General features: G+C 46.3%; 1 protein-coding gene across 3 annotated transcripts in view; it reads left to right on the plus strand.

Moving 5' to 3' along the window:
* Positions 1–22,955, plus strand: part of LOC141180644 (UDP-glucuronic acid decarboxylase 1-like) — a 92,291-nt gene that overhangs the window by 58,366 nt on the left and 10,970 nt on the right. For all 3 annotated transcript variants that reach the window (XR_012256294.1, XM_073660710.1, XM_073660709.1), the window contains exon 3: positions 4,626–4,669. Coding sequence is in view for 2 of the 3 variants with exons in the window: in XM_073660710.1 (XP_073516811.1) it covers positions 4,626–4,669 (44 nt within the window). In the remaining variant the exon portion in view is untranslated. The remainder of the gene's footprint in view (positions 1–4,625; positions 4,670–22,955) is intronic.

A 22,955-nucleotide genomic window follows, 5' to 3' on the forward strand; every position in this document is an offset into this window, starting at 1 on the left:
TCGTCCTCTGGCCCGCGTCCTCCATACCTGGTCCTTTTTGGCCCGCGTCCTCCATACCTGGTCCTTTTTGGCCCGCGTCCTCCTTACCTGGTCCTTTTTTTCCCGCGTCCTCCATACTTGGTCCTTTCTGGCCCGAGTCCTCCATACCTGGTCATTTTTGGCCCGCGTCCTCCATACCTGGTCCTTTTTGGCCCGCGTCCTCCATACCTGGTCCCCTGGCCCGCGTCCTCCATACCTCGTCCTTTTGGCCCGCATCCTCCATACCTCATCCTCTGGCCCGCGTCCTCGTCCTCTGGCCCGCGTCCTCCATACCTGGTCTTTTTTGGTCCGCGTCCTCCATACCTAGTCCTTTTTGGCCCACGTCCTCCATACCTGGTCCTTTTTGGCCCGCGTCCTCCATACCTGGTCCTTTTGGTCCGCATCCTCGTCCTCTGGCCCGCGTTCTCGTCCTCGGGCCTGCGTCCTCGTCCTCTGGCCCGTGTCCTCCATACCTGGTCCTCTGGCCAGCATCATCCATACCTGGTTTTCTGGCCCGCGTCCTCCTTACCTGGTCCTCTGGCCCGCATCCTCCATACCTCGTCCTTTTGGCCCGCGTCCTCCATACCTGGTCCTTTGGCCCGCGTCCTCCATACCTCGTCCTTTTGGCCTGCGTCCTCCATACCTCGTCCTCTGGCCTGCATCCTCGACCTCTGGCCCTCGTCCTCCATACCTGGTCATTTTTGGCCCGCGTCCTCCATACCTGGTCCTTTTTGGCCCGCGTCCTCCATACCTGGTCCTTTTGGCCCGCGTCCTCCATACCTGCTCCTCTGGCCCGTGTCCTCCATACCTGGTCCTTTTTTGGCCTGCGTCCTCCATACCTGGTTCTTTTTGGCCCGCGTCCTCCATACCTATTTTTTTTTTGGCCCGCGTCCTCCATACCTCGTCCGTTTTTCCCCGCGTCCTCCATACCTGGCCCTTTTTGCCCCGCGTCCTCGATACCTGGTCCTTTTTGGCCCGCGTCCTCCTTACCTGGTCCTTTTCGGCCCGCATCCTCCATACCTGGTCCTTTTTGGCCCGCGTCCTCCATACCTATTCCCCTGTCCCGCGTCCTTCATACCTCGTCCTCTGGCCTGCGTCCTCCATACCTGGTCCTTTTAGGCCCGCGTCCTCCATACCTGGTCCTTTTTGGCCCATGTCCTTTTCTGGCCCGCGTCCTTTTCTGGCCCGCGTCCTTCATACCTGGTCCTTTGGCCCGCGTCCTCCATACCTGGTCCTTTTGGCCCGCGTCCCCCATACCTGGTCCTTTTGGCCCGCGTCCTCCATACCTGGTCCTTTTGGCCCGCGTCCTCCATACCTGGTCGTTTGGCCCACGTCCTCCATACATGGACCTTTTGGCCCGCGTCCTCCACACCTCGTCCCTTTTGGTCCTCGTCCTCTGGCCCGCGTCCTCCATACCTCGTCCTCTGGACTGCATCCTCGTCCTTTTGGCCCGCGTCCTCCATACCTCGTCCTCTGGCCTGCGTCCTCGTCCTTTTGGCCCGCGTCCTCCATACCTCGTTCTTTTGGCCCGCATCCTCCATACCTGGTCCTTTTTGGCCCGCGTCCTCTATACTTACTCCCCTGTCCCACGTCCTTCATACGTCGTCGCTTTTGGCCCGCGTCCTTCATACCTCGTCCTCTGGCCCGCGTCCTCGTCCTCTGGCCCGCGTCCTCTTTACCTCGTTCTTTTGGCCCGCGTCCTCCATACCTGGTCCTTTTTGGCCCGCGTCCTCCATACCTAGTCCCCTATCCCGCGTCCTTCATACCTCGTCCTTTTGGCCCGCGTCCTCCATTGCTCGTCCTCTGGCCCGCGTCTTCCATACCTCGTCCTTTTTGGCCCGCATGCTCCATACCTGATCCTTTTTGGCGCGCGTCCTTTTCTGGCCCTCGTCCTTTTCGGGCCCTCGTCCTTCATACCTTGTCCTTTGTGGCCCGCGACCTCGTCCTCTGGCCCGCGTCCTCCATGCCTGGTCCTTTGGCCCGTGTCCTCCATACCTGGTCCTTTTAGCCCACGTCCCCCATACCTGGTCCTTTTGGCCCGCGTCCTCCATACCTGGTCGTTTGGCCCACGTCCTCCATACATGGACCTTTTGGCCCGCGTCCTCCACACCTCGTCCCTTTTGGTCCTCGTCCTCTGGCCCGCGTCCTCCATACCTCGTCCTCTGGACTGCGTCCTCGTCCTTTTGGCCCGCGTCCTCCATACCTCGTCCTCTGGCCTGCGTCCTCGTCCTTTTGGCCCGCGTCCTCCATACCTCGTTCTTTTGGCCCGCATCCTCCATACCTGGTCCTTTTTGGCCCGCGTCCTCTATACTTACTCCCCTGTCCCACGTCCTTCATACCTCGTCGCTTTTGGCCCGCGTCCTTCATACCTCGTCCTCTGGCCCGCGTCCTCGTCCTCTGGCCCGCGTCCTCTTTACCTCGTTCTTTTGGCCCGCGTCCTCCATACCTGGTCCTTTTTGGCCCGCGTCCTCCATACCTAGTCCCCTATCCCGCGTCCTTCATACCTCGTCCTTTTGGCCCGCGTCCTCCATTGCTCGTCCTCTAGCCCGCGTCTTCCATACCTCGTCCTTTTTGGCCCGCATCCTCCATACCTGATCCTTTTGGCCCGCATCCTCCATACCTGGTCCTTTTGGCCCGCGTCCTCCATACCTGGTCCTCTGGCCTGTGTCCTCCATACCTGGTCATTTTGGCCTGCGTCCTCCACACCTCGTCCCTTTTGGCCCGCGTCCTCGTCCTCTGGCCCGCGTCCTCCATACCTCGTCCTCTGGCCCGTGTCCTTGTCCTCTGGCTCACGTCCTCCTTACCTCGTTCTTTTAGCCCGTGACTTCCAGACCTGGTCCCTTGGCCCGAGTCCTCCGTACCTCGTCCTCTGGCCCGCATCCTCGTACTCTGACCCGCATCCTAGTCCTCTGGCCCGCGTCCTCCATACCTGGTCCTTTTTGGCCCGCGTCCTCCATACCTGGTCCTTTTTGGCCCACTTCCTCCATACATGGTCCTTTTTGGCCCGCGTCCTCCATACCTGGTCCTTTGTGGCGCGAGTCCTCCATACCTGGTCATTTTTGGCCCGCGTCCTCCATACCTGGTCCTTTTTGGCTCACGTCCTCCATACCTGGTCCCTTTTGGCCCGAGTCCTCCATACCTGGTCATTTTTGGCCCGCGTCCTCCATACCTGGTCCTTTTTGGCCCGCGTCCTCCATACCTGGTCCTTTTTGGCCCGAGTCCTCCATACCTCGTCCTTTTTGGCCCACGTCCTCCATACCTCGTCCTTTTTGGCCCGCGTCCTCCATACTTCGTCCTTTTTGGCTCGCGTCCTCCATACCTGGTCCTTTTTGGCCCGCGTCCTCCTTACCTGGTCCTTTTCGGCCCGCGTCCTCCATACCTGGTCCTTTTTTGGACCGCATCCTCCATACCAAGTCCCCTGTCCCGCGTCCTTCATCCCTCGTCCTTTTGGCCCGTGTCCTCCATTCCTTGTCCTCTGGCCCGCGTCCTCCATACCTGGTCATTTTGGCCCGCGTCCTCCATACCTGTTACTTTTTGGCCCTCGTCCTTTTCTGGCCCGCGTCCTTTTCTGGCCCGCGTCCTTCATACCTCGTCCTTTGTGGCCCTCCCATACTTTGGGAATGCTTTTCTGCAAAGGGGACAGGATGACTGCACCGTATTAAAGGGAGAATGGATGTGGAGTAATGTATCGCGAGATTTTGGCCAATAACCTCCTTCTGACAGTAAGAGCATTGAAGATGGGTCGTAGCTGGGTCTTCCAGCTTGGCAATGATCTGAAAGACACAGTCAGGGCAACTAATGTTAAGAAGCATTTCAAAGTCCTGGAGTGGCCTAGCCAGTCTCCAGATCTTAACCCAATAGAAAATCTTTGGAGAGAGCTGAAACTCAATGTTGCCCAACAACTGCCCCGAAACCTGAAAGATCTGGAGATCTGTATGGATTAGTGGGCTAAAATCCCTGCTGCAGTGTCTTCAAACCTGGTCAAGAACTTCAGGAAACGTTTGACCTCTGTAATTGTAAACAAAGGTTTCTGTACCAAATATTTAAGTTTTAAGTTGTATCAAATACTTAATTTGCATTTTTATTACATGAAATATATAAAAATCATACGATATGATTGTTTGCTTTTTTTTTTTTCTGAGATTCTGTGTCTGAGGTGTATCTACGCTAACAATTACAAACCCCTCCATTCTTTGTAGGTGGTAAAACTTGAAAAATCGGCAGTGTTTCAAATACTTATTTTCCCCACTGTGTGTGTTTTTGTTTTATCAAACTCTGAATTTTTTTCGTTATGCAGTGTACTTTATTTGATAACGGAAATTGTCATTCAAAACTTCAATAAAACCATCATATAGCTATGTTACTGGAAAAATAATTAATAAAATTGTGGATCTTTAAAGGCAAGGAGGGAAACATTTCTGCACCTTCAAGGTGTTAGCGAAATTCTTTTTGAAAGTATGTGTAATTTAATGAACTTCTGAATGTTTTTGTAGTTGTTCATTTTTACAGGCAAGAGTTGTTCAAACTGCATCACAAAGTTTTATCATCTATTAAGCCATTTTTCTTACATTTTACCGTAAATAAGGTTTTTGTTTTTCCTTCTGTAGGTATATGGATCAGGATCACAGACTAGGGCGTTTCAATATGTCAGGTTAGTGTGTAATAGTGTGTGTGTGTGTGTGTGTGTGTGTGTGTGTATATATATATAATCTGAGAGAGAGAGAGAATACATACATCTCTATTATACAAAATTTCATTTCTGCCACCATAGTTGGGTCATTTCACTTACTAAAGAATTAGCAAAATTCTGCTGACAGGTTTTACAGGCATTGTCATGTTGGCGCTGTTACAGATTAAAATGATACTTGCAGTGAAGAATTAAATTTTGTGGTTCTTGATTTTAAATATCGCGCCGGCGCATTCAATATAGTGGTCTTCAAAAATGAAACCAACAAAATGCCGTCCACTGTGTACCGAGGACCAATGCGGGAGCGTGCACAAGAGGCAGTCATCACCACTGCACATAGGAGCGCAGCGCACACAGGATTGCTCCCAACATATTTGGTATTACTAGTATTAAAATAAATTCAACCCCACGGTGCCGCCAATGTATCAAAATATAATCTAAATATTAATTTTCTGTCTGCCTACCTAGTGGGATACAGCATATATATACATAGTGATACAGAACTTATCAGACTGTAAACAGCATGGTAAAGGCAGTTGGTGAGGATATATAGCTAGGCATCTATTTATTAAATAGAAAATCTTTCTAGAGGTTGATGATGATGAAAAGCTTGATAGGCGATACATTGGTTGATATATCGTTAGATATTCACTAGGTTGATCTATCCATCCAATAAATGTATGGCTAGAAAATGTATTGATCAATATACAGTGGGTACGGAAAGTATTCAGACCCCTTTAAATTTTTCACTCTTTCATTGCAGCCATTTGGTAAATTCTAAAGTTCATTTTCTTTTCTCATTAAGGTACATGCTGCACCCCATCTTGACTGAAAAAATCCAGAAATATAGAGATTTTTTAAAGAAAAACTGAAATATCAACTGGTCATAAGTATTCAGACCCTTTGCTCAGACACTCATATTTAAGTCACATGCTGTCCATTTCCTATTTCCTTGTGATCCTCCTTGGGATGGTTCTACTCCTTCATTGGAGTCCAGCTGTGTTTAATTAATAGGACTTGATTTGGAAAGGCACACACCTGTCTGTCAGACCAAATGAGAATCATGAGCTCAAAGGAACTGCCCAAGGAGCTCAGAGACAGAATTGTGGCAAGACACAGATCTGGCCAAGGTTACAAAAGAATTTCTACATTACACAAGGTTCCTAAGAGCACAGTGGCCTCCATAATCCTTAAATGGAACAAGTTTGGGACCACCAAAAGTCTTCCTAGACCTGGCCGTCCAGCCAAACTGAGCAATCGTGGGAGAAGAGCCTTGGTGAGAGAGGTAAAGAAGAACCCCAAGATCACTGTGGCGGACCTCCAGAGATGCAGTAGGGAGATGGGAGAAAGTTCCAAAAAGTCAACTATCACTGCAGCCCTCCACCAGTTGGGCCTTTATGGCAGAGTGTACCGACCGAAGCCTCTCCTCAATGCACCAGAGGAAGATAGTTTACTATCGAAACGCGTTGTGGAAAGGGCTCATTAAATTTTATTTTTTAGCCCCAATCTGTCATCTCCAGTGTTAATCTTTTTAGCGCTCCATAGACCGCTTTTTATTCAATCCACTATATCGCCTTAATGCAAGACATATGAAAACCTGCATAGAATTTGCTCAAAAACACACTCCCAGACTATGAGAAATAAGATTCTCTGGTCTGATGAGACTAAGATAGAACTTTTTGGTGATAATTCTAAGCGGTATGTGTGGAGAAAACCAGGCACTGCTCATCCTCTGCCCAACAGTGAAACCTGGTGGTGGCAGCATCATGCTATGGGGGTGTTTTTCAGCTGCAGGGACAGGACGACTGGTTGCAATTGAAGGAAACATGAATACGGCCAAGTGCAGAGATATCCTGGATGAAAACCTCTTCCAGAGTGCTCTGGACCTCAGACTTGGGGAAAGGTTCACCTTCCAACAAGACAATGACCCTAAGCACACAGCTAAAATAACAAAGGAGTGGCTTCAGAGCAACTCTGTGACCATTCTTGACTGGCCCAGCCAGAGTCCTGACCTAAACCCAATTGCGCATCTCTGGAGAGACCGGAAAATGGCTGTCCACCAACGTTCACCATCCAACCTGACGGAACTGGGAAGGATCTGCAAGGAAGAATGGCAGAGGATTCCCAAATCCAGGTGTGAAAAACTTGGGTGCTGCTACTCAATACTGAGCAAAGGGTCTGAATACTTATGATCATGTGATATTTCAGTTTTTCTTTTTTAATTTGCAAAAATGTCTACATTTTGTTTTTTCAGCCAAGATGGGATGCAGAGTGTACTTTAATGAGAAAAAAATGAACTTTTTAGAATTTACCAAATGGCTGCAATGAAACAGAGTCAAAAATTTTAAAGGGGTCTGAATACTTTACATACCCACTGTATCTACCAATGAATGTATCGCCTATCTACATCTTCACTAACTGCCTTTACCATGTTATTTACAGTCTGGTTCGTTCTAGATCCCCCCTCTTTAGCACATATGCGATTTGCACGCTTAGTCGAGTGCCGACTAGCTGCTCTCCCCATTTCTCTCAAAGCTCAGTGAAAAACAGACTAGTTGTTGCATGACCGTAAGTATGAAAATCACATGAGTGAAGTGGCCATGAGATGACTGATGAAACCTGCCAGCGAGCAGAGCTGAATCCTGACGGTATATTAAATGCTATTTGGATTGGACTGGCATGCCACAGGGCTTCAGTTTATAATTAAAGGACTCGTCCGGTTTGTGATGAAAGTCTGCAGTCACTCTGTGACTTCAGGCTTCTGAAATATCACAGCGCATGCACTGCACACTTTTTTAAAATTCTCCCTTGCCGGTGGCAAGAGTGGACGGTCATGTAAGTGCAAGTATGTGATTTGTATACTTCTGGCCATATTCCGACTAGACGTGTCTGGCCTCGCTCAATTCATTTTCATCGAGTAAGGCCACACGTCTAGTCGGCATGTGACTGCATGTATGCAAATCGCTGGCATGAGAGAATCCTGACAGTGTGCAGTGCGCGTTGTGAGAATTCTGAAGTCTGCCGTCACATAGAATGACTGCAGACTCATTACAAACTTGGACAACCCCTTTAATGTTCCTAACATAAATAAAAATATGAGAATTAGTCAGTATTACAAAAAAACATTTATATCCAGGTACCGGAAAGATGATGTTGTCTCTGGGAGTCGTTCTCTTTATTTTCTTCATCTTGTCCAGACTCCACACGATGCCCTTAAAAATAGCAGTGTCATTATAATGCTCCTGAATAAAAAATATCTGCTCTAAGCTGAGCCCCTGAATAAATAATTGCCCCTTACTATATTCCCTGCACAAAATATATCTTTATACTGCCTCCGCACACATCCCCATACTGAGTCTGCATCCATGCCCCCTCAAATTTCTCCTGTTTCCCCCTCCCCATATTGTGTCCGCACCCATCCCTCGTTCCCCAAACTGTGTAATTTAATCCTATTACATCTTCCCCCATCCAAACTTTTGGGGGTCGGAGCAGATGTAAGAGGATTTAAGGACCCAGTTTAGGGGTGGGGGCAGATGTAATATTTGGGCTGCAAACTGTCTTTAAATCCTGTTTCACTGCCCCCGTACAATTAAACACAGGGAGCCGGCGCTGCACCTTCAGTGAGCTGGCTGTCAGCTTGACAGCTGGCTCAGAGAAGAACAGACTCCCAATTCGGGGGAGAGTGGCAAAAATGCAACCGCCGAAGGAGACTCCTCGAACCGCCGCATTAGGAAGCCAGTCTGCGCCCCACTGCAGGCTGCAAAGCGCCATTGCCATTTTGTTTTGTTTATTTTTTTTAAAGACCACTATACTGACTGCGCAGGTGCGATATTTAAATTAGGAGGCAGGTGACCTGCCATTTAAGGACAGAATGTTTTATGCGCATGAAATTACCCTTGGGGAAGTAGTAAAACTGCTGTCATGTAGTGGTCCATATTCATGCGCTCTGTAGATGCTCTCACCACCATCACTGATTGGCAGCTTTCTGCCTATGCACACTGGTGTGGGCGGGATTATGTAGAGCTCTGCATTCTGAGAATCTGTAGATCTGCTGCAGATAAAACAGGGATTCTATCAAAATGACGTCATGCTGCATTCAGATGCAAAAACCTGGTGACAGATTCCATGTAAAGGAGGTTTTCAACTAATAAATGAGAAAATTGCTGAAAAAATATTTTGTAAAGTGGGAAATTAAAGTGGGAAATTAAAGTCATCTATAGATAATACATGCTGTTCAGTTTCACTCCGCGTGGCATTCCTTGGGAGTTGTGGCAGAGCGTAATGTTCAATCACTGCTGCCTTATAAATGATGTATCTATGGGTCCATTCATACTGGATGGCGTGAAGTGTGGGTATAAATATAGGTTTTATTGCCCTCTAGTGACCAATCTATGTATTTATATACAATATCTTAGTAACTACAATTTGTCCATATTGTAATCGCGTAACAAAGCCTGAAGTCTCTTTTTTTTTCCCCAGAATTAATAGTCTTGCATTTAATAAGTACATACTGTCCCCTTTTGTACTGCAGCAGTAAGAATTAGGTACTTGGTTCCATCTTATCCTGTGAATAGATAACTTGCTAAGTGATCCGGCTCTCCTCTTTTGGGGTTCGACCGCTGGGAATACTACTTCTCCATTTATTGTTTTGGGACTCCTGGAGATGGCAGTGCTATAGACACTGTATAGGGCAGTGGTCCTCAACCTTTCTTATCTGGAGAGCCACATCCAGATGCACCTTGGGGTAGTGACATCTGCTCCTGCTCTCCCCCAAAGTAGCGTCACCCAAATCCCCAATTACTATTATAATGGCAGCCAAACTTTCCCATAGAAATTAAACGGAGGCCGTATGCTTGCATCCAGTGGTTGTCACCTTACCCCGATTCAGTATGCTCGCATCAAGCACTCCCACCACACTATCACACCCAGCTGAAAGAATCTCCTGTGACTGGCAGGATCTTCCTACCTCCAGATAAATTAAATATATTAATCTCTAAAACCACAAGGCTGGTATATGTGCCTACAGATTTGTGCTACGGTGCAGGGCTAGTCACAGGTCTGGAGACCTGCTCTTTATAGCTTTTTACTGGACCTGGTGCTAATGCATCAAGCTGGCAGACAACCACGATCCACACATCATGGGCCTGCGAGTCACAGGTTGGGGATCTCTGGTATAGGGCATTCTGTAGCTCTCTGGATTGGTTGGGAAAAAATTGATCCTCTAAATAGGTTGACCAGGCTTTTAAGAAAAAAAAAATTTGTTCCATTTTACCACATTTTTGCGTATTACTTGTTGCCGATTTGAGCAAAGAAACTTGACAATATATCATAGTACTGTGCTAGTGAGTGGGGTGTTATACATTCTGTAAAAAGCCCCATTTCTGTCTGAGAGTTCTTGTAAGGGCAGAGACAAACTGCCATATAACTGGTGCGATGATCACATCACAGTGCCCGGCTGGCCTGGCGCCTCTCCTGACCTGAGCATGACAGCCTGATGGATTTCTGTGCAGTTGTCAAGCTCAGGTCAGGAGAGCAGACAACCAGTACAAGGTTTATGATGCAATCCTCGCACGAGTTATATGGCCGACTGTCTCTGCCCTTACTTTTTGGATGAAAAAAAAATAATAATAATTTATGACCTTTTAAAAAACTTTACTGCATTGTATTACTGTAGGGAGGGTCCCTTTTTTCCATGATGTCACCAGATTTCAGGAGACTAGTACATTCCGCTCTGATGACCTAAAATGGACCCCAGAGCTGTCTGTGCACCCAGAGTAAAACCTAAAGAGGTTGGGCACTACTGTACATGTTCCTCTCATGTGAGTGAACTGCCATAGATGAAACTTTACTAAATACCTGGATTCTCAAATCCTTCTGTAGCCTGAGCTGCTCTACTGCTCACATGCTGCCTGGCTGAGAATCCTCTGACTTGTGATGTCACCTCTGACTCTCCCTGTCATCTTGTCTTTGGATTCTGGTGACATCACAATGGTGTGACTTCCATGCTCACTCACTGATCGTGTGTGTGTGTAGATAATATTTCCATATAGTGCCCTTTGAATAAGTATAAGTATGCCCCGTGAACTTTCCACATTTCTTCATATTACACACAAGCTTAAATGTGTTTAGTATATCACGTAAAATACAAAGTTTCAAGTATTTGTGACGTATAAAGGGAATGATGCATGGTTTTCTAATTATTTCATTCAAGTTTCACATTCTTACCTGATAAAGCACTACTCCAGCATTTTTTTTCATTTAATCTCTGGAGTGGTGCTTAACCCCTTCACGACATTTGCAGTATATACTCTTCATGGAAGGGAAAGACTTCCCGACCAATGGAGTATAGATTCGACAAGGCGATCGCGCGCACACAGGAGCTGTGTGTGTGTGTGTGTGTGTGTGTGTGTATATGTGTGTGTGTGTGTGTGTATGTATGTGTGTGTGTGTGTGTGTGTGTGTGTGTATGTGTGTGTGTGCGCGTGCGTGTGTGTGTGTGTGTGCGCGATCGCCGCCGGGTGTTCAGCAAACATCATAGTTGACGCCCGACTCACTGCCAGAAATGGTGCCCTCACCACTCCCGGCAGTTTACCCCCTAAATGCTTCAATTGATCGCAGCATTTAGAAGGTAGGGAGGGAGCTCCCTCTCCCCTACGATCGGTGCCCCCGCGATGTCATTATAAGAGCTCGATCTTTGCCATGGTGACCTGAGGTTGTCATGACTACATCTGGATCACCAGGTTACGGCAATCCCCTTAGAGTTTAAGGGGTGCACAGAGCATGGTGTAAGGGGCTTGTGTCAGTGCAGCACTAACAGTTGTAAAGCATTGTAGTGCTGGTAAATTTGATTGCTTTATACCAGCGATCAGACTACTGAAGGTGAACGTCCCATATAGGGACTAAGTAAATAAAAGTGTAATTACAATATATATTAACCATAAAGAAGTATTTGTTTAAAAAATCAACAATAAAAGTACACCCATTTGGTATTGTCGCGTCCGGAATGACCTGACCTATAAAACTGTCAAACTAATTAACCTGTTCAGTGAACAGCTTTAAAAAATTAATACAAAAGGAGGCAAAAAACAATACTTTTTCATCGTACCACCAAACAAAAAGTGGACTAAAACGCGATCAGAAATATGAATGTAAATAAAAAATTGTATCACTGAAAACATCATCTTGCACCCCCCCCAAAAAAACAAGCCACCATACAGCTCCATCAATGCCAAAATAATTTATAACTCTCAGAATACAGCGATCGCTGTAATCGCACCAACCTGAAGAATAGTCGTCTAATCACTTATACCGCACAAGGAACGGCGTAAAAAATAAATCTAAATCTTCACCAGCTGTTGATTTGTTCATTCTGTCACCCAAAGATCGCAGTAAGGCTCAGCGCACATTTATCCTGTGCTCTACGCTGAGCGCTTACACCGGGGTTTCCATGTAAATCTCTGAAATACGTGACTCAGACGGAAACCTAGAGGGAAGATTCCCTATAGTGAGACAGATGGAGACACTGTGGACGACGTCTGGCCTATGATCCGGTGGTGTCCGTCTTTTTAGGCTTGCATGAAAGCACAGTCGACCACAGGTTTGTACACTTCTGAAAAGAACACTGCTGAACAGAGGCTAGACTGAGTTCAGAGTAACTCTGCTGCCCCATTATAGTGAGTGGACCAGTCGGCTGTGTCATCTGCATTACTTCATTCGAAATATGGGGGGCTTCCATGTTACTGGCAGTACAAAGGCTCTGGAAAAGTACTATGGCTCCTCGCCACCCCCCCCCCCCCAAAAAAACAGAAACTCAGCGAATCTGAACTCCCAAATACAGATGATCCCCCTTCTGAGCCCCACAGTGTGCCTAAACCACATTTAACGTCCACATGTTTGGCATTTCTGTAGCGATCAGAGCCCATTTAATTTACGGGTACGTGTCTCCAGTAGAACGTGCCGGGCACTTCATTAGTAGATTTGCAAGTTTCACTCCAACATCCACTGCTGCTTGTTAATGTAAAACACCCATGGAGTCAAAATCGTCACTACACCTGCAGATAAATTCCCAGAGGGGTATAATTTCCAAAATGGGGTCACTTGAGGGGGTATTCTGCTCGTCTAGCACGTAGGGGCTCTGTATCTGGAGTCTGCAAACTATTCTAGGAAAATCTGTGCTCCAGGAGGCAAATAGCGTTCCTTACCTCCCGAATCTCACCGTACACTATGCAGTACTGTACAGCCACATATGGGATATTTTTACATTCAGCAGAAATTGTGACAAATTTTGGTGCCATTTTTACCCTTTTCCCTGTATAAAAATGTAAAATCTGGGGCAAAAGCAAAATATTTGTGGTAAACAAATGTAATTTATTTTTTTTCATCACTGCCCAATGGTGTAAAATTCTGACACACTTGTGGTGTCAATATGATCACCGCACCCCTAGATTAATTCATTGAGAGGTGTAATTTTGTAATATGGGGTCACTTGTGGGGGTTCTGCTGTTCTGGCACCTCAGTGGCTCTCCCAGTGGGTCATGGCACCTTCAAACCATAACAGTGAAATCTGCCCAAAAAACAAAGATCCATTTTTTTCCCTTTAGCCCTTAGACAAATTAAAAATTTGGAACTAAAACAACATTTTAGTGGCAAAAAAAGCGATTAATCTTCACCGCCCATTGGTATAAAATTCTTTGTAGCACATGTGGTGTCAACATCCTCACTGCACCCCTAGATGAATTCATTGAGGGATCTAGTTTTATAAAATGACGTTACTTATGGGAGGTTTCTGCTGTTCTGGCACCTCAGGGGCTCTGCCAATGTGACCTGGCACCCTCAAACCATTCCAGCAAAATTTTAACTCCAGTATGGCGCTTCTTCCCTCCTGAGCATTGCACTGTGCCTCAAAAGTCATTTTCAACCACATATGGGGAATCTGTGTACTCAGGAGAAATTGCACAACACATTTTGGTGCCATTTTCTCCAGGTATCCTTGTGAAAATGAGAAAATTTGAGGCTACAACACTTTTGTGGGAAAAAAGTATGTGTGTATTTAATTTCCAAAAAAATAACAGTGAAGAAGCCGGAGGGTGAATACATGACCGGAGGACTTGCGTTTAAAGCTCCACTACAGCGGTGAATAAAAACAAAAAATGCTGACACGTTCAGTATTTGGTCAGTATTTTATATCCGTATTTGTAAGCCAAAATCAGGAGTGGAACAATCAGAGGAAAAGTATAATAGAAACACGTCACCACTTCTGCATTTATCACACACTCCTGGTTTTGGCTTACAAACACTGAGGTAAAATATGAATTAAATACTGAACGTGACCTTTTAAAGAGGTTTTTGTCACCTACCCACAGTTTACTGGGGGTCTAACTGTTTGATCCCGGCATTGATCATCAGAACGGGGCACTTTTACCCTCCCTAGAATGGAGTACACATGTGACTGCTGTAGCGCCCCGAGGGTTCGGTTGCTACAGGGGTATTGCACCTCAACCAGAGGTGTGATATTCCACTCCCAGGTAAGGATGGAGTGTGGACCAGGGCTCAGTTAGCTGCATACACACATACACACTCCCCATTTCCAGGGGACAGCTCGACGGTGCTCCCATTTTATTGCAGGCACAACTGACCATGTCCCTGGCTGGAGTGGGGAGGGGGGAGAGAACCCAGTGGTGTAGGAGCAGAAGGGGACGGTTTCTGGAGCATAGGAAGGAGCTCATTGGGTGCAGGTCACCTGAGCTCAGACACAGAGAAGTAGATAAAAGGTGGGAGCCATCTTAAGTGAGGAGTAGAAGTTGAGTAGTGGAGTGGAGAAAGAGAGAGGTAGTTCAGCCAGAGAGAGCTGGCAGGGAGCTGTGGCTCAGCTTGAGCTCAGCTCCACGAGGCAGGCCTAGAGAGAAGGCCGGGGCCAGAGAGGAGAAGAGGAGAAGGAGAAGGAAGGAAGGAGAAGAGACAGAGGAGTGGAAGGGCTCCAGAAACAAGAAGGCAGAAGGGACCCTAGGAGAGCAGAACGGACAGCAACCGGAGCACTAAGGGTCAGGCTGTGGAAGGGTACCGGATTCCCAAGTTGGTGGAGGTAAATCATCCCTCAGCCAAGAACCGGAGGTCGTGATCATTTATTGGTGCGACCCCCCGCCAAACCTGCTAGGAAGGCACCATATAGGATAGCGGGAAGTGTAGGCCAACGCTTACCCGACACGGTCCGCTGTAGCTGGACAGAAGTGTGGTCACTGGTGGGGCACGAGAGGCCAGAGAAAGGACAGAAGGGGGTCCTGTGCCATACTTCTGAATTGCCTGGGGGTTGACCGAGCCCCTCACCTGGTGGACGCAGCACGGCTTGGGCAGTCGTTGCTGACAGAAGTGATTTGGATATCAACTGTGAGTAAAAGACCCTGGACTGCACCATTGGACTCTGTGTGATTTATGCTGCGCCTGCACCATCACCCCCAGCATTCACCTACATTGCCCTGAGGCTACACTCTTCCTGTGGGGAGTTATCCTATCCCTGTGCTGCACACCAACACCAGCCTCAGCGGTCTGCCTTGCAGCGGCGGTTATCCCTGACCGCAATCCACGGGTGGCGTAGTCAGACATTCAAAACATCTATAAATAGACTGCCACAGCATTGGTCTGACCACCCTGAGCCACAGGACCGGGTTGCCACTACTACCCCCATCAGCACCGTACGCTAGAAGGCCCAGTTCCGGGTACCCCACGGCCCAGGGGGCGAGTCACTGCCACTCCATTCATTCCCTAGAGGACTGTACTCTGCTTTCTCTGGCTGACTGGTGGGGAATGCATAAAGTGGCAGTTGAGCATGCCCACTAGTGCTGCATTCTAAGGCAAGGGTCACATGACAGTTTTTATCTCATCCGAGAAAATCTGTTCAATTATGCTATTCACACTCTGATCGCCCGCTGATCAAACTCTGATCAGAGTGTGATCCAATTTTCTCGAAGGTGAAGAAAAAAAGTTTCTCCACCTCTTCCATTCAGTTGGTCTGTGAAAATCAGACTGCACTCTGATGGCATCTGAGTGCTGTCTGATGCTTTTCACAGACACAAACTCGTCCGAGTTATTTGGACTCCTATGAAGCTCTGTCTCCTTGAGAGACCATGATATTCACTAATTTCTGCAATATCACAGTATTTTGGTAATTAGTGAATTTCATGGTCTGCTATGGAGACTGAGCTACCACAGTATTGTAGTATATAATATAAGCAATCAAACGATCATAGGTTCACATTCCCTTAAATGATTAAAAAAAATAAAGTTCGTCGGGTTTGTTTTTTGTTTTTGTACACCTCATGAATCTGAGCCTGGCTTTACAATTGCGATTAGATGACTGTGTGTGACTGGTCAAACACCTCCACCAGTCAACCTTTCCCAGCACCGCACCAGGTAATTGTCAGATCTTCTGCCCGGACATCTTTTTAGCCTTCTGATCGACTTGCATTGTAAGGTATTGACGCACCCCCGGGGCCGTGGGATACTCGACAGCCGGGCCTCCGGTAGCTGGGGGATATCACGGTGGCTGGCCCGGTCCGTGACCCAGGGCGGTCAGTAAAAGGGGGAATATATAGGGGATTTGGAAAGTTCGTGGCGCCACCTGTGGATTGCGGCTAGAGGGAGCCGCCGCTGCGAAGCAGTCCTCTGAGGCAGATGGTAGAGCAGCTTGTGATGGAATGGCGCCCCACAGGTGGAGCGGGCCTCAGGGCAGCGTGGCGTGTAATGGATGTTGGTGCAAGGGAGAGACGGCAGGACGGTCCCGGAGGAAAGACAGACACTCACACGGGGGTAAGCTTAAGTACCTTTACTGGTGATGCTGCAGGCACGGTCCAGGGTACTCCAGGTGAAGGGCACACTTTTGGACTCTCCCCAGTGAGCGGGTATAGGGCCTCCTGATCCGTTGCTTTACTCTCTAAGCTTCCGACCTGCCTGGAGCTAGGCCTAGCTTGGTTACTGTCTCACTCTGCACCTGCTGACCTGGTGGTAGGGCCTTCTCTTTGGAGATCACTCTCCCTGGACGCTGGGGCCTCCGTGTCTCCTAGCCCTGGTACTGTAGTCAGCATTCGGTGATCCTGGGACCTGTAGTCCTCCAGGGGTTCCGGTGGTTCCTACTGACTATAAATGTCCCTGTAGGCGCGGACCCGGTGTCCGGTATATATATTGGGGTGAGCCTGGTATGCTCCTCTGCCCCCTCACTACTTCTTCCTACTCCTCTCGCCTTCGGCCCACTCAAGGCCCTCACTAGGCTTTCACACGTGCTGTAGGCCTTGGCTCGCCTAAGCATAGCAGCCAGCGTGCTCCTGTCTGAGTGTCAGCACGCTCTCTGCTCAACTCTGAGCTGTGTTTCTCTCTGTCTCTGAACACACACTGCACACTAACTGAGCTGCCTGCCTCCACCCTCCCTTTATATATCGCTAATGGCTCCCTCTGCTGGTCTGAGGTGGTAGGGTGGAGGTGTGTGAATGTGTGGGGGCCTCTTGTGGAGAAGTCCATCCATGCAGCCTTCTGGGTTCTGTGGCACCAATGCGTAGCAGGGCGCCACAGTATGCAGCGTCTTTCTGGTGGAAAATGCCAGAAGAATGTACATATTACTACTTCTAATTGCTAGCGGTTTTTGAAAGATTGAGCATTTTTAAGAACCTCAAAAGCCTTAACATATAGAAATGAAATAAAAATTCTATTCTTTTGAGCATTTTTGAGAAACTAATGTAATGCCAAACTATCCTCTTTTCTAGTAATTGTAATCAAATTAATGGAGTAACACATGGAGATAAATATAATTGTTTGGCTGTGTGCCCACGATGCGTTTTTGGTGCATATTTGCAGCGCGTAAACGCTCCAGAAACGCATTGCATACCTTATCCCATGACTTCCTATGACATTCTGAAAGTTCTGTGCACATGGTCCGTATTTTTTCTGCGCAGATTTTACTCGCAGAAAAAATACGGACATGACCAATTCTTGTGCGTTTCTGCATGCAGATTTTCCTATACAATGCATTGGAAAAACGCATGTCAAATACGCATCAAATGCGCGTCAAAAATCCATGTAAAAAACGCATGCGTTTTTCTGCCAAGGAGATACAGAAATACTCAGGAGAATTTCTGCTTCATTTCTGCATTGTGGGCACTAAGCCTTTAACCCCTTCACACCCCTCCCCTCCCCAGCCTGTTTTCACCTTCATGACCAGGCCAGTTTTTACAATTCTGACCAGTGGCACTTTATGTGGTAATAACTCTAAAACGCTTCAACGGGTCTCAGTTATTGTGAGATTGTTTTTTGTTTTGTTTTTTCGTGACCTTGTATTTCATGATGGTGGTAAAATTTGTTCGCTATTTGTGAAAATATCGGAAATTGCAAAATGTTCACACTTTTTGCCCAATTTCCAAACTTTTAATTTTTATGCCCTTAAACACACAATTGTTAATATGGAACATTTTTCACATGTCTACTTTACTTTAAATCAGCATGATTATTGAAACATTTGGGGGAGAGGGTTGTTTTGTTTTTTCAGGGACCACATCATATTTGAAGTGACTTTGGGAGGCATATATGATAGAAAATACACAAGTGACTCCATTTTAAAAACTGCACCCCTCAAGGTGTTCAATGCCTCATTCAAGAAGTTTATTAACCTTTAGGTGCTTCACAAGAATTAAAGAAATGTGGAAGGAAAAAAATTTACATTTTCCCACAAAAATGTTCATTTAGCCCCAAATTTTGTGGTGAAAACTGTTTTGGGAGCAGGGCTTGGTTAGGAAGGAGCGCCAATTTGACTTTTGGAACGCAAAATTGGCTGGAATAGATGGCGGACGCCATGTACTATTTGCATAGCTGCTGATGTGTCTAAACAGTGGAAACCCCCCATAAGTGACCCCAAGTTGGTAACTACACCCCTCAAGGATTTTATCTAGATGTGTAGTGAGAACCTTAATCCCGTTGGTACTTCACCAAATTTTATAACGTTGAGCCATGAAAATGAAAATATACATTTTTCCCACAAAAATGTTACTTCAGCCCCAAATTTTTAATTTTCACAAGGGTAACAGGAGAAAATGGACAGTTCAGTCTGTTGTGAAATCTTGTCCTGAGTACACCAAAAACCCCAAATGTGGTGGAAAACTACTGTTTGGGAAGGGAAGGAGCCCTAATTGAATTCTGTTGTTTTGGCTGGAACAGATTGCAAATGCCATGTCACATTTGACGACCCCTTGACATGCCAAAACAGCAGAAACCCCCCACAAGTGACTCCATTTTGGAAACTATCCCTCTTGAGGAAGGAGCACCATATTGTAGTGAACATTTTGCTGGAATGGTTTGAGGGTGCCATGTCACATTGGCAGAGCCCCCAAGGTGCCAGAACCACAAACCCCCCTCTCCCCATAATAGACCTCATTTTACAAACTATACCTCTCAATTAATATGATTGATGCACGCCTAGATTAATTGACACCACAGGTGTGTCACAGAACCTTATACCATTGGGCAGTAAAGAAAATATAATTACTTTTTTACCACAAAAATTTTGTTTTAGCTCCAGATTTTACATTTTCACATGGGGAAATTGGTAAAAATGGCACCAAAATTTGTCACACAATTTCTGCTGAATTTGGGCAATACCCCATATGTGGTTTAGCCATATGACGAGACGCTGGAGGGAAGGAGCGCTATTTGACTCTTGGAGAACAAAATATTGTATAATAGTTTGCAGACTCCATATACAGAAGTCCCTATGTGCCAGAAGAGCAGAATCCCCCTCAAATGACCCCATTGTGGAAATTACACGCCTCTGGGAATTTATCTACAGGTGAAGTCACGAATTTGACTCCATGAATGTTTGCCAGAAACGAGCAGCAGTGTATGTTGCTGAGTGAAATTTGCCGTCGTCGTGCCCAGTACGTTGCAGTACCCACACATTGTGCCCAGCTCAGGCTTCTGGAGACATGTACCCTGTAAATTAAGCGGGCTCCCATCGCTACAGAAATGCCAAATGTGAATGATAACTACAGTTTAGGCATACTGTGGGGCTGAGAAAGGAGGGGGCAGCATGAGGATTTGGGAGTACAGAATTTGCTGGATTTCTTTTGAGGGGTGGAGAGAGCCATAGCACTTTTCCAGAGCCTTTGTGCTACTAGTAACGTGAAAGCTCCCTATGTTTCCATTAACAGATGACTACCTGAGTGGAGACTTGCTTTTTTTTTGGATTGAGTTGAAGCTTTTGTTGGGAACATTTTACACAATATTTGGGATCACATTTATTCTGTGCACTTGCATCGGGGTCTCCATTTAAATCTCCGAATGACGTGATTCTGATGAAATCCCCGACTGATCCGTTCACTATAAAGAGGCAGCAGAGTTACTCTGTACTCCGTCTGGCCTCTGTTCAGCGGTGTCCTTTTCAGAAGTGCACAAAACTGTGTGGTTGGCCACGCTTATGTGTATGCGCTTAAAAAGACTGGCACTGCTGGATCATAGGCCAGAGTGCCTCCATCTGCCTCACTATAGGGAATCTTCCGTGGGGGTTTTCACCTAAATCACATATTTCAGATATTCACACAGAAATCCCGGTGTAAGTGCTCAGTGCAGTGTGAAGGATAAATGTGAGCTGAGCCTTACTGCGATCTTTGGGAGGCAAAATGAACAAATCAACAGCAGGTGAAGAATCGGTTGTATCTATTTTTTATGCCATTCCTCGTGTGATATAATTGATTAGACGACTTTATTCTTCTGGTCGGTGCAATTGCAGCGATACAAGATTGATATATTTTTGTTTTGTTTGGGTGCCGTCTCACTCTAAAAGACTTTAGTTTTAGCAAAAAAAAAAAGTTTTTGCATCACCATATTTTGAAAGCTATAATTTTTCCATATTTCGGCCGACAGTCATGTGTGTTTTTTGCGGGACGAGTTGACGTTTTCATTAATACCATTTTCGGTACAACATTTTTTGATCGTTTTTCTATTCCAATTTTTGGGAGGCATAATGAACAAAAACCAGCAATACAGAAATTTGTTTCTTGGGATTTTTTTTTTTGCCATTCACGGTGTGGTGAGTGATCAGATAACTTTATTCTTCGGGTCAGTACGATTACAGCGATACAGCATTTTCTTTTTTTCCAGTGTTTACACAAACTATTTTATAGAAAGAATTGTTTTTTGCATCTCTGTATTCTGAAAGCTATAGCTTTTTTATTTTTGCGTTGCTGGAGCTGTATGGCGGCTTGTGTTTTGCGGGACAAGATGAATTTTTATTTACCTTCGACTTTTTGATTGCGTTTTGTTCAGCGGCATTGTGCAGATCTGAGCAGAGGGAGCTCTCTGCTTTGCCGATCGATGTCGCTGTCACTATTGAAAGCAGCATTAGAGGGGTTAAACGCCCTTGATCGGTGCTAGCACCAATCGTGGGCGTTGCCGCAGGGTGTAGGCTCTCATACAGAGCTGACGCCCGCGTTTAACTGCGCCGGCCATCGGTATGAGCCCACACAATCGTCCTGCCGTACACCGCGCTTTGTCGGAACGCACCTCCTGCAGCGCCGTATATGTACGGCCAGTGCCATGAAGGGGTTAACCCCTTAAGCCCCGGAGCATTTTCCGTTTTTGCATTTTCGTTTTTGCTCCCCTTGTTCCCAGAGCCATAGCGTTTTTATTTTTTGGTCAATATGGCCATGTGAGGGCTTATTTTTTGTGGGACGAGTTGTACTTTTCAACGCCATTACTAGTTTTACCATATCCTGTACGGGAAAACGGGAAAAAAATTCCAAGTGCGGTAAAATTGCAAAAAAAGTGCAATACCACAGTTGTTTTTTATTTATTTTTTTTACCACGTTCACTGAATGCTAAAACTGACCTGCTCTTCTTATTCTACAGGTCATTACGAGTTCATAGACACCAAACATGTATAGGTTCTTTTATATTTAAGTGGTGAAAAAAAATTCCAAAATTTGGTAAAAAAAAAATAAAAAAATAGCGCCATTTTCTAAGACCCGTAGCGTCTCCATTTTTCGTGATCTGGGGATGGTTCATGGCTTATTTTTTGCGTGCCGGGCTGACGTTTTTATTGATAACATTTGGGGTAGATCCGATGTTTTGATCGCCCGTTATTGCATTTTATTGCAATTTTGCGGCGACCAAAAAACGTAATTTTCTCGTTTAGAATTTTTTTCTTGTTACGCCATTTACCGATCGGATTAATTCTTTTTTTATATTGATAGATCGGGCAATTCTGAACGCGGCGATACCAAATATGTGTATGTGGTTTTTTTTTTTATATATATTTTATTTTGAATGGGGTGAAAGGGGGGTGATTTTAAACTTTTATATTTTTTAAAAAACTTTTTTTTTTTACTTTTTGCATGCTTCTATAGTCTCCATAGGAGACTAGAAGCAGCAACTGTCCGATCGCCTCTGCTACATACAGGGGACGAGCAGGTCCCCTGCATGCAGCAGAAATGGTCCTGTGCTATTAGCGCCGACCACTAGGTGGCGCTCATAGCGACAAGATCATGACAACCACAGGGTTGTCATGCACGCCCATCGGCGACCCGCGATCACGTGACGGGGTCGCCGGTGGGCGAGGCTTATGACGCGATACCCGGAAGCGCGCGTTAAATGCTGCTGTCGGAGATTGACAGTGGCATTTAACATGTTAACAGCCGCGGGTGGATCGCGATTCCACCCGCGGCTGTTGCGGGCACATGTCAGCTGTAAGAATCAGCTGACATGTGCTCCGTTCAGTGAGGGCTCAGCGCAGCAGCCCTCACTGAACGGGGGGTACGCAAATATGCGTACTAATACGTCCCCGGTAAGTAAGGGGTTAAAGCGTAACTGACATTTTAATTATGTTTCATAAATCAATAGTGCACATGAAAATAAACAACTTTGTAATAAGTATTATCAGAGAAATCTGCTTCTTTCTCTGCCAAAATTGATCAGTCCTTATCAAAATTCTCAATTCTGAGGTAAAATGTGTCTTCAGTGAGGGCGAGTGTTCCATTCCTAAGAGAAGATGGCAGGTGCTGCTGCTAAGCTTCTATGGAAATACAGCTCCTCCTTCCTCCTCTCCTTCTATCTCTAGCTCCTCCTTTCTACATTCAGAATTTTGGTAGACTTAACAATTTTGGCGGAGCAAGAAGCAAATCTCTCTGATAAGAAATATTACAAAGATGCTTATTCTTACGTGTACTATTGATTCTTGGTATAAAGTGTAACTGTTTTTTAATTCCTGAGTCAGTCATAACAT

This window comes from Phyllobates terribilis, unplaced genomic scaffold (genome assembly GCF_046119375.1).
Source record: "Phyllobates terribilis strain yellow unplaced genomic scaffold, ASM4611937v1 Scaffold_34__1_contigs__length_13252353, whole genome shotgun sequence".
NCBI lineage: Eukaryota > Metazoa > Chordata > Amphibia > Anura > Dendrobatidae > Phyllobates > Phyllobates terribilis.